This window comes from Ovis canadensis, chromosome 1, assembly GCF_042477335.2.
Source record: "Ovis canadensis isolate MfBH-ARS-UI-01 breed Bighorn chromosome 1, ARS-UI_OviCan_v2, whole genome shotgun sequence".
Classification (NCBI taxonomy): Eukaryota; Metazoa; Chordata; class Mammalia; order Artiodactyla; family Bovidae; genus Ovis; species Ovis canadensis.
In genome coordinates this window covers 6,321,665-6,333,065 of record NC_091245.1, presented here as the reverse complement: position 1 = coordinate 6,333,065, position 11,401 = coordinate 6,321,665, and the positions used below count along the sequence as shown (strand labels likewise).

Sequence of the window (11,401 nt, the reverse complement as noted above, 5' to 3'; positions counted from 1 at the left end):
GTAACTGAACCAGGCGAAGGTTCAGTGGGCTTTCATCAGGGATGCCGGGCAGCAGAGTCCTATTTCCAAAAGGCCACTTGGAGGGGTGGGGGCAGGGACCAGGCCTGTAGGTGCGCACAAACCTGGCCCCGGAGCTCAGCACGTCTGCAACAATCCGGTTTGCCTCAAACTTTTAGGATTAGCCCCCCCTGCACGCTGGGGCCCCTGCAGCAATGCGGTCCGCCCCCTCCCCCTCCCGAATTGACGCGGGGACTGGGGTGGGTGCGCAGCCTGGGGACCGACGCAGAGCAGGCTGCAGTTAAAAAATTTTTTTAAAGAAAAAGGACGCCTAGAGACGCTCCGTGGTGTGTCACCGCACCTCGTCGCGTGCCGGTCCAAAGTACACTCGTGGAGTGTGAATGCCCGCGCCGTCACGGCTAAGGAGGCTCTTCGCCTTCGGAAAGAAATTTAAGTTTATTATGGAGAAAGCACTCGTGTCACTTTCGCAAAAGGAGACAGAAAGTTTAAAAATGGGGGTGGGGGGAGGCGAGGTAACAAAGCGCGGTCGGGGGCCACGGCGAGCGGCAGAGGCTCCTCCAGCCAGGCAGTTAGAGACGAACAAAAACGCGGGAGGGGTCGCGCACCGCCTCCCGGGTGCCGAGGCGCCGGGACGCGCGCCGGGCAGCGCCGGGACCCGGGGCGAGAGCCGGGGCCGCGCGCGGGGCCGCGAGTCGGAGAGCCCCGCCCCCCGGCCCGGGGCCCGGCCGCGCGTCGGCCCGGGGGCGTCTTGCGCGCCCCCTCCCCGCGGTCCCGGCGGGGCCCCGACGCAGCGCGGACTACAAGTCCCAGGAAGCCCAGAGGCAGGCGCGGGGCGGGGCCTGGCGCAATTGCCCGGGATCTGGCGCGCTGGGAAGCGCCGCGGAGGACGCAGCGGCGGCGGGCGGCGGGCGCGCGGGCGGGCGGGGCGCGGGCGCGGGCGGGGGCGGGGCCGACGTGGGCCGGAGCCCTGCGTGCCAGGGAGGGGGCTGGCCGGGCAGGCGGCGGGCGGCGCTCGGAGCGGGCTCCGCGGCTTGCACGGCGCCTGCGGCTCGGTCCCAGCTCGGCGGGCGGCGCACAGCAGGCTCGGCGCGGGCGGCCCCCGCGCGCCGGGCGGCGCAGGACGCAGCGCGCGGACTTACGCCGCGGCCGGGGAGCCCCGAGCGGCGCGGCCACTGCCCCCGGGCCGGCCCTCGGCCCCGGCGCTCGGAGCGCGGCGGCCGCCTGGGCTTTAATGGCTGCTCGGCGGGGCAGCGCCTAGGGGTGGAAGGCGACTGCGGCACAGGAAGGCGCCCGATCGAGCGTCCTCCGGGGGCCGGCCGCGCCCGCTGCGGCGCGCTCCATGGGGGCCCGCTGACCTGGGGCGCCGGGGCCCGCTCGCTCGCCCGACCGCCCGCCCGCCGGGCGCGCGTCCCGGCCATGAACTGAGTCGGCGGGCCGGCCCCGCGCCTGCTCCTCCCGCTCCTTTCTTCTCGCGCCTCCTCCGCCCGCCGCCCGGCGGGCCCGGCTCCCCGGGGGCTGCGGCGCCCGGGGCTCGGCGGCCCGCGGGCCCCGGGGCGCGGGGCGGCGGCGGCGGCGGGGGGCGCGCGGCTCCGGACGCGGCGCCTGCACCATGAACTACCAGCAGCAGCTGGCCAACTCGGCTGCCATCCGGGCCGAGATCCAGCGCTTCGAGTCGGTCCACCCCAACATCTACTCCATCTACGAGCTGCTGGAGCGCGTGGAGGAGCCGGTGCTGCAGAACCAAATCCGGGAGCACGTCATCGCCATCGAAGGTGAGGGCCGGGCCGCCGTGGGGCTTCTGGAGGGCGGGCGCGCGCTCGCGCGAGCGTGTGTGTGCGTGTGTGTGTACACACGCGCCGGGCCATGGCACGCGGCTGCCCCGCCGAGTGGGCACTGCGGTGCTTCTCACCCCGCAAGGCCGGGCGAGAGCGGAGGGGGAGGCCGAGAGGGCCGGCGAGCGCGCCGCCAGAGATGGATCGCCGGCGATAATGTGCTAATGGGCTGTAGACTCTCCGCTGAGAAAGTGACTCTGTGCGGCCGCGTCCTGGGCCACCCGAGTGACCCGGCCCAGCCATAAGCCCCCGGAGCCGTTGGCTACCCCGGCCCGTGTGACAGGTTACTAGGCCGGGGCCGAGCGTCTTGCTAGACGTTGAAGAGGTCTTTGGGAAAGTGCTGCTGCTGGGGGCGAGGCTCTGGCTGGCAGGTTTCCTCCGCAGGGTAGGGCCAACCCCTTTGGTGTGTTTGCCCATTTCGGGGGCACAGTCAGTGGAGGCAACGGAACTTAGACCCAGCGGAGAACCAGCCCCGGGTACGGACAGCACTTCAGGTCCGACCCACCTGCTCCGGCGCGGAGGCTGGTTTCCTCTACAGTGTTTCCTACCGACATCCTGCATCAGATCAGAAGAACTCTCGCGGAGAGGGGAGGGGGGTCACTTTCACACGCCTGGCACTGGGGTGCCACCCACCCTTCCTGCAGGTCGGGTGAGGCAGAGGTCCTCAGGAGAGGTGCCCGGAGTTCTGCCTCTCTGGGGCCAGTGTTTTCTCTGGATCCCTGTGGTTCTTATTTCTCTGCTACTGAGCTTCCAGCTTATCCCCTTGCTTCCCCCTCTTCTTGCTGTTGGCCATTGATGGTGAAAGGTCTGAAGGGTGAGTTGTATGTAATAGAGAATTGTCCCAAGCAAGAGTCCCTCTGGCCGCTGTTGGGGAATGCTGAGGATGTTCCGAGGCCTGGCCAGCAGTGTGTCCGAAGCCCAGCTTAGGCATCACCCAGCTTCGGTCCATCTGTAAGCAGGGGGCATTGGCCTTGGGGCCGGGGGGAACTTTGCCTGAGTGCCTTGCAGCCTGCACGGCTCACCCTAGAGTGGCTGGGCTTGACGCCTGGCTGGTTAGATGGAGAAGGCGGTGTCGATGCTCTTGGCATCTGGCGGCCCCATGGACTTGAACTGCGTCCCGGCTCAGCTGCCCTGTCTCCATAGGGGACTTGCTAATTCCGGGAAGGATCTGGATGGTGCTCCAGCCTTCTGCAGGCCTGGCTGTCAGAGCACCTGCTGCCCCGCTGGCCATTTAAGATGCTTCCAGTTTCCTCGAGAGGCAGAGGCTCCTGTGTGCCTCTGGCAGGACTTGTGGGAGGCCTGGGGGACCAGCGCAGGGCCGCTGATGCTGGGCGAGCTGGCAGGAACGTGCCTCCAGGGTCCGGGCTCCGGCGCGGTGGCCACTCACGTGAAAGGCCCCCTGCTTCTCTCACTGTTTCCTGGCAGCATTCACGGGAGTCTGATGAAACTCTTAGAAAGCTGGTACCGAGCATTGGATGCGCCTGGCCGAGAGCGCCTAGTCTCCGTGCAAAGACCTCATCAGAGCATCCTTCCTGCTGCCTTGGGTCCATTTCTCGTCTTGAAGCCCAGCTCTGGGGTCTCAGGCGCTCCCCACGCAGCAGTTTGACTTTCTAGCAAGAGGATGTGGTTTCATTCTTCTTTTTTGGAAAAAACAAAAACAAAAATCCATGTGGTTCCTCGATGATGGTTTCTGGTAGCTCAATGTCTGTCTGCCTGTACACAGAGACTTTAGGCTCCTTCTTGGCCGGAAGCCTTGTCGTTTGTTGATGAGACTCAGAATCAGTGATGAATCCTACTTGGGACTTTGACAAGGCTATTATTTTTTCTGTTAAAAAAAAAGGAATGTCTGTGTTGTGTCAGGGCTGCGGTTTATTTAACGGGGCTCTAAGAATCATTCAGATATGCCTCCCTTTTTTGCGTTATTAACAATGATTGCACCTGTCATTTGTATAGAAGAACTTTAGCAGGTACGCTCTTATATCCGTCAGCTCGTTGTGTGGCGGTCCCGACCCTGGGGGAGAATGTGGGCCAGATTGATTTTCTAGAGGATGGAGCTTCAGGGAAGGTTAATGACCTCCTGAACATTTGACTGAGGTCAGAGGTGAGTGTGAACCAAAGGATCCTTGAAACCTAGGTCTGCAGGCTTCCCTGACTCCCCGGCCACCTTCTGCCGCTCCTCCTAATGAAATTCGTTGTTATAATGAACTGTTCCCCCACTCTGTGCCGGCTTTAAGATGCAGTTGTGATTTCTGTCTGCACCACTGATATTTTGGAAGCCGAGAAGATTGATCAGTTGTGGCAGGACGACATTTTTCCCGTGACAGGAGAAGTACGCAGAAGCAGTTTGGTGCAGTTGTGTAGGGCATGGATTATGGGTTCTTCCCTCACCACAGATGGGGGAGCTTGGCCCTGGGGTACACAAACTGTAGACGCGATTGTCAGAGCTCCGTGCCGTAACCGAGCTTGCGCTCCGGAGCATCCCAGCAGCCCTGAGGAGCACACACATATCTGCCCCTGCCTGTGAACCTGGGAGGTGAGGATGGCACCATGGTAAATGTACACCTCCTAGAATTTTAAAGTCTGTGCATGTCAGAGTCAATTGTTTTAAGAATCGCTTGTCCCAACGAACAGGGAAGATTGTCTGCATTTTAGAGGATGTCCAGCCAGGCTTTATTTTCTGTCTCCGTGAGTGTATGCACAGAATTGGAGTCAGACTTACAAAGCTACTTGATTGGCGCAATGTGAGCACTTTTCCATGTTATGAAAAAGTTTGAGGATAACGATTTTTCACCTTGGCATAACATTCCAGCATTTGACTGTGTCATAATTTACAGAAACTTTTCCTGTTTTCTGGCACCTTGAAGCATTTTTGTTGTGGAAGAGAGGAGTGGGCTCGTCGAAGGGAAGGAAGTTTCGGCTCATGCTTGTTTTCAAAGTGATTCCCAGAGAGTCTGGATTGGAAAATCTCTTAATGATGGACCAAATTGTATAGATTTTAGTTGAAAGGGCTCGCCAAGAATCCCAACCCTGAGTCGGGTCTGTGACCCTGTTTGAAGGCACGGGAAGTGTGATTTAATGCTTAGTCTTGTTTTGAAACATTGCTGCTGTTAAGTTACTTCAGTCGTGTCTGACTCTGCGCGGCCCCATAGATGGCAGCCCACCAGGCTCCTCTGTCCCTAGGATTCTCCAGGCAGGAATACTGGAGTGGGTTGCCATTCACTTGCCAAAAAAGAAGAAAGAAAGAGTTTTTCCAAAAATTTACTTGCGGCAGAGATGTATTTTTTTCCCTCAAGTATCTGGAGTCTTAAGGAGGCATTGCCCGTTGTTTTCAGATTTACCCCATCAGTTTTCGGGGGTGTCCTCCAGAGGTGTGGCTGGCACCCCAGGTGTCCTCCATGCCTGGAAGCGAGCTGGGACCAGCTGTCTCCAGGGTGAGCATCCTGCCTAGGGTCCCCACTCTGGTTCTTCTTGAAAAAGCCCATCTGGAGTTGATGAGGTTGAGGTAAATGCATCAGCTGCCTTTCTTGTTAGATAAAAAAGCTTGCTCTTCCTGCACGGGTAAAGCCTCTATTAGCGATTGCATGTTGTAATTCAGGTTGCCAGCAGCTGAACAGCGATGCGGATGACAACCCAGCCAGCTTATTCAGCCGGCCTACGGCTGAGCCCCTAACTGGTCTCATGCCTCCACACCCACCAGGCAGCAGCTCAGGGGGAACTGAGTGCCCTGCTGGCCCCGTTGGTGGTTTGTGTGGCTTCCTCTAAGGGTTTGGAGAAGTCCCAGCGTTCGACAGAACTGTGCCTGACATGCCGGGTCAGGACACTCACGGGGGGGCGTTCAAGGGCGGAGCTCTGGCATGTGGGGGACCTGGGAAGATGGGACAGGGGCCCCCCTTCCTCCCGTGGTGCAGCCGCTCCGTTGAGCATCGTGTACAGCAGAGAGCTAAGTGCTTGACCTGCATCCATCTGTCTTGTGATGATCCCGTGACGTTGATGCCACCTTTGAGGCCCAGAGGGCTTCCCTCATAGCTCAGTTGGTAAAGAATCCGCCTGCAATATGGGAGATCTGGGTTTGATCCCTGGGTTGGGAAGATCCCCCTGGAGAAGGTTAAGGCTACCCACTCCAGTATTCTGGCCTGGAGAATTCCATGGACTGTATAGTCCATGGGGTTGCAAAGAGTCAGACACGACTAAGCGACTTTCACTCTTTACTTTGAGCCAAAAAGGGTAGGAAACTTGCTCGAAAGAGATGAGCAGGGCTGACCATCCTCAGGGCTGACTCTCCAGCCCTTTCTGAGTGAGTGACGGGACTCCTGGTTACTCACAGTTCCTACAAGTCGAATGTACAAACCATCCGAGCCTGTGCCCCCCACCCCCCCCTTATCCAAGAGAAGAAGGGTTTGCGGACGCTGCCCGTGGCTGGAGGTCTTATGTTCTCTGTGAAGTTGCTTACCTCAGCAAAACTGTTGTAAGAGCCTGTTTTCCTATGGAAATTTATTTAATCTGGTTGTTGCAGGGTTAGGGAAGAAATACCTTCTCCCTGCCGTTAGGTGAGCATAATTCTTCTTCAATACTATTGACTGTATTCATAATATTTCAGGCTTCATCAAAGTTATAACCATGGGACTTCTAGTTATTGATATGAGTATCACAGTCTCCTCCTTAAAATTAATTCTCAGGTGGCTGTTTGTCCCTTCCGAATTAAATTTCATACCTTAATGGCTTCTGACCCTTCCAGAATCCAGGCGTCCTTTCCACCTAGCTGGGATCAGCGTGTTCCCGGTCTCTCCCAGGCTCTGTCTCAGCTCTCTGAACAAAGCTCATCTCCTTACACCAGTCCAGCCTGAGGACTGGGGTTTCTTTGAGGAAATCAAGTCGTGCACATTTTTACCTCCTCAGCGATGCTGTGTGTCGTGTCTGGCCCTTGGAGGATGCCCAGGAATTGTCGAGGGTATGACTTGCCGGAGGGTCTCACGTTTTTTCTGGCTTTTGGGGCCTCTTGCTCCTCACTAGTGATCTGATCGGTGTTGATCATGCAGAGAGGGTGTTCTGAAACTTGTCACGAGAGCACAGATGCTTGGACTGGGGTGCTTTGCGGTCAGGTGGTGGTGGTTAACCTGGGTGTGCTGTTTGGGTAGCAGTGAGTTTTTTTTCTAGTGCATGTAGGGGAAGAGAAAGATTTCCTTGCTGAAGCCTGGCACCTTTTTCAGCACAGCTGTCTGCAGGAGGGTGGTGCTTTCTCTGCCGGTGTGAGTGAGTTTCAGGTGCAGAGTCTGTGTCATTGATAGGGATGAGTGAGTGACGGGTCTGGGTGGCTGACAGTGTGGTATCTTCAGTGGAACATCGAGAGTCTTGATTCTTGAAGTTCAGTGTGCAGTCAGATCACATGGAGGGCTTGGGAAAGCAGAGTTACTACTTCTGTAGGTTTGGAGCAGGCCAGAGAGCGTGCTGTTGACAAGTTTCCAGAGGATGCTGGCTTGCGGGTCCGCACTTTGAGAAGCAAGGTCAGGGAGGGGAGGGCAGTCCAGCAGTGGACTGGGCACCTTCCCTGGACGTCGGTCTCAATCAGTGGAGGAGGTGTCCTCTCATCCTCCCCTGTGGGGGACTGGTGGGGGCCAGCAGCCCTGGCCATTGCTTCTGGTGACGCAGCTTAAACACAGTGGAGGAGGGATTGAAGCCCAGGTTTGAATGGGTTCAAGTCCATGTTCACTTCGCCTCCAACGATGATGCTGATCAAGTGCCCTGCAAGGAACGTGGTGGGTGGAGGATGGACATTGCCAAGGGCGGGCCTTCCCCTTTGGCTTATGGTAAAGAATCCACCTGCAGTGCCGGAGACAGAAGTGACATGGGTCTGATTCCTGGAAGATCCCCTGGAGAAGGGCATGGCAACCCAGTCCAGTATTCTTGCCTGGAGAATTCCATGGACAGAGGAGCCTGGCGGGTTCCAAGAAGTTGGAAAAGTCTTGGCGACTAAACCACATGATCCTTAGTCCCTCAGGACTAAGTCCCGTCTGGGGTTCCCTGGACTTCCCCTTCCTGTCTTGCGATGGTGGATTTTTAGGGGAATCTCCTGTATGTTTCAGTGAGGTTCTTCCGTATTCACTTGTTGTGATAATTTGACAGGTGAAACATCCTTGTGTTTGTTCTTTTGCTGCTAAGAGGGCGTTTCCCTAAGAAGGAGAGCAATCTGTTATTAGCAGCTTAAGAGGGCTGTTGGGGGCCCTGGAGGAAGTGACTCAGGAGGGAGCTGCAGCCTCCACGGAGGAGCCTGGAGCCCTGCTTACTGCTGCCTCTGTTTTCTGTCCAAAGCTGGCTTTTTATTTTGTTAAGACTGAAATCCCTTATTCTGCATCCTTTTTTTCCCCTGTGTGCCCTGCAGGTGTTTATCATTGGTGACACTGGGGCTGGTTTTAACTACTGATTTGGTCCTGTCTCTTGGTTTCTCAGCGTTCAAGCAAACCCCTGTCCCCTGTCCCCTGCCCCCACCCCTGGCCCAACACTCCGGATTCTTTGAGGCCTAAGTGATTGAGTTAGGCAAAGCCGATCAGGCTTAGTTATTTTTAAAATCCAGGGTTCGGGGTTCTGATCGGGTGCTTAGCCACGTAATTCCTCCGCTCTGTTAGGCACCTGGCTCTGAGAAGGAACGCGCACCCTGCAGATGTTTGTCTCTAATCTCGGCAGCATCTGTGATTGTCCTGGGTGTCTGAGCACCGGGCCTCCCCCGTGCCACGTCCTTCCGGGAGCTCTGGGCCTCTGAGGGCCAGGGGGGCACTTCACTCTCCTGTTTTGTGGTATGGGAAGCCTGCACACGGGGCTGCAGGGTTGACCTGTCCAGGGGCAGGGCTGGCATTGTCGTGGGTCCCGTCCCTCCCCTGTGCCTGTGCCCATGACTGACCCAGGCCAGGAGGGGCTTACTTCCACCTGGGAGCTAAGGAGGGAAGGAGAGAAGATACCAGCGCCAGCAGAAGAGGTCTGTTAATGAACCCTTTGAGTAACCAGCCAAATAGCTGTCTGTGTGCGAGGTTGGGACATTTTCCATAAAGAGCAGACTAAATATAGGCTGCAGGGTGGGGCCCAGGGCCTGAGCTGGGTGGGGGGTTGCTGTCATCACTCCCGTTTTGTTTCTCCCACTGGTAATCAGAACTCGCCACCAGCCCGAACAGGTGGCCACCCTGAGCTCTCCGGGAACAGATTGGTGTGTTTGTTTAACCAGGGGCTCATTTGCAATTTTCACACTTCTCTCGCTGTTTGATTCGGATTGTCTTTTTTTGGGCTGCAGTGTTGGAGTATTTGTGCAGTGTTTCTACACAAGCAACTGTGTAATCTTAAAAACTGCTCACGCTGTCTGCTTGTCATTAGCATCATGCTTCGAAGCTGCCTTTTATTTATTTATTTTTTTCTGAAAGGGTGGGAAACACTTTTCATGGTTCTGGGAGAAGCATTCCAAATAATTACCGGCCATGTTCACAAACGATTTATGTTTGGTCTTAGAAATGTCAACATCCAGCAGGCCCTTGCAAATAGAACCATGTTGCTTTCCAGCTTAGCACACAAAGCTCCTGTTAACAGATTCTCAGATAATAGTCTTAAAGAGGGTACAGGATCTTTTAGGAGGTGGGTTTAGCCTTATTTCAATGCATTTTTAGTTAGTATGGACACGCGATACCAGGTCTACTGAGGATACTTGAAGGAGTTAGAAAATTTTTTTGCATGAGCGCCTGCAGCAAAGCGAGGCACCCCTTAGCTTCCTGAGTTTATCCCTTCACCTTCGCCACGTGACTGCTGCTGCAGCAAGAGTTGGTGTTATAGATGCGGTGACTACGGGCACGCTTTTGTAATGAGGTAAATGGAAGCGGGTCCGGAGAGAGTGGAGTGGGCTGAAACTCTGCTGTTTGTGTTTCCAGGGATCCTTGTCTGGAGGGGAAGGTTGGCCCATTTTCCAGGGAGGGCACTTCCGTGGGCCATCCCGCCTGCCTGCCCCGCCCTTCGCTGCAGTTTCTACGGATCTGGGCTCTGCCATGAGCAGTGCCTTGGTTTCCTCCTGTCCCGACACTGCTCTTGTTAGTTCAGGCTGGTGAACCTGGTCTCAGACAAACAAATGGTTGTTTCAGTTTTACTTTGGACCGTCAAGCCTGGATCTCTGATTTTCTGTATATTATTGTACCATTAGAAATTTGGGGGTTGAGGGTATTGAGACCACTTTAGATGTGGTAGCTTTTTGGGACTCATTTTTTTGGAGGGGTGGGGGTGGGGGCATAGAACGTAGATCTAGAAGGATGCCCAGGTCCTAAGGGAGGGTGTTTTCACAAACTGACCACGTTGGGTACGTCCCGTATCCAGATCAGAACAGCGAAGTTGGCCAGCACAGGGCAGGACCCCTCTGTGTTGTGTGTGGTTGGAGGTGGCTGCTTCTGCTTGCTCACCTGCTCTCCCAGTGATGGGCATTTGGGTGGCTTCCTGTTCGGGGCCGTGGGAATAGGCCTGCCTATTAGGACACCTAATATAGGACACCTCTGGTGTCCTTGTTCCTTTTGGTGAGGGGGTGGTTAGTGTCCTGTTATCCCTTACCCCAGGTCAGCAAAGCTGCTCCCAAACCCACTGTGGCGGCAGCCCTGTCTGGAGGGACCTTTCCTTGCTGTTCGGGGTTTACACTGCAGACCCTCAGGATGGAGGCTGCCTCCTCCCTGCCTCCCTCCCTTGCCTTCTTTCCAGCTGTTTGTCCAGAAACAGTCAAGTGCCTGATACGTTTCCGGCACTGTCTCAGGCATTAGATTTTAGAGTTAGGGTTGTCTGTGGGCTCTTCATTCCTGGTTAGTGGAATAATTGCAGCTTCATACACAGAGCAGTGAGGGTGCAACCCTTCAGCAGGAAATGGTTTCCTTGAAAATGCGGAGCAACCCCCAGGGTCCCCGCAGCTCTCCCGGGCTCTTGCTTGACCTCAGTGGTCAGTGGGGGCTCTCTTGGCTGAGTCTAGACCACCCCTCCTGCCCCTGGAGTCCATCTCACGCCGCTGTGCCCGCCTGTCCATGTTGCTGTCTGAAGGGAAACGCCTTCTGCAGCTCTGGGTTCAGACTGGCCTGTGGTCTGAATGGTCAGTCTCTGCTGTTTGTGGCGATTATGCGGAGACCCAAAGGGAAGAAAGCTACAGCTCTCTGTTACTCTCGAGGGGTTGTTTTCTTTGTTCCTCTGACTGTGTCCTGGGAGCTGCCCTACACAACCCGCCCCCCACCCCAAAAAAGGCCACACTCAACCCAGGAAGCGTGTAAGGACCCTGGGGCTGGAGAGAGAGGGGCGTGTGCCTTGAGAAGTCTCCAGTGGCAGTACCAAGGCAAATATTTATTTTGAGGGATGGGGGCTGGGAGGGCCGGGCTTCCCCTCATTTTGTTCAGCAAGCGTGGGAAGTGGCCTGTGTGAGGAGTCTGGGCAGGGAGATGCTATCGCGTGCGGACCTTGGGCGGGGCACTGTCTTTTGCTTCTGAGGTGCAGGCAGACGGGTGCCCCCGGAGTGCCTCTCCCAGGGCAGTGGGAACTAGCCCAGGAGGCCACACTGGTCC

General features: G+C 56.6%; 2 protein-coding genes across 4 annotated transcripts in view; one reads left to right on the top strand and one right to left on the bottom strand.

Moving 5' to 3' along the window:
- Positions 1-815: 815 nt before the first annotated feature.
- LOC138432728 (brain acid soluble protein 1-like) lies at positions 816-1,629 on the bottom strand. The gene is made up of 2 exons (XM_069574264.1): positions 1,319-1,629; positions 816-1,272 (listed from the first exon to the last, which is right to left on the bottom strand). The coding sequence occupies exons 1-2, from the start codon at positions 1,627-1,629 to the stop codon at positions 816-818; spliced, it is 768 nt and encodes a 255-aa protein (XP_069430365.1).
- The window catches only part of AGAP1 (ArfGAP with GTPase domain, ankyrin repeat and PH domain 1), a 573,926-nt gene continuing 564,085 nt past the window's right edge, over positions 1,561-11,401 (top strand). For 2 of the 3 annotated variants that reach the window (XM_069584767.1, XM_069584775.1), the window contains exon 1: positions 1,570-1,790. In XM_069584767.1, the coding sequence (XP_069440868.1) occupies positions 1,628-1,790 (163 nt within the window). In that variant the 5' untranslated portion in view covers positions 1,570-1,627. Of the gene's footprint in view, positions 1,791-11,401 lie in introns of all 3 variants that reach the window. The other variant, XM_069584757.1, reaches the window with a different exon arrangement.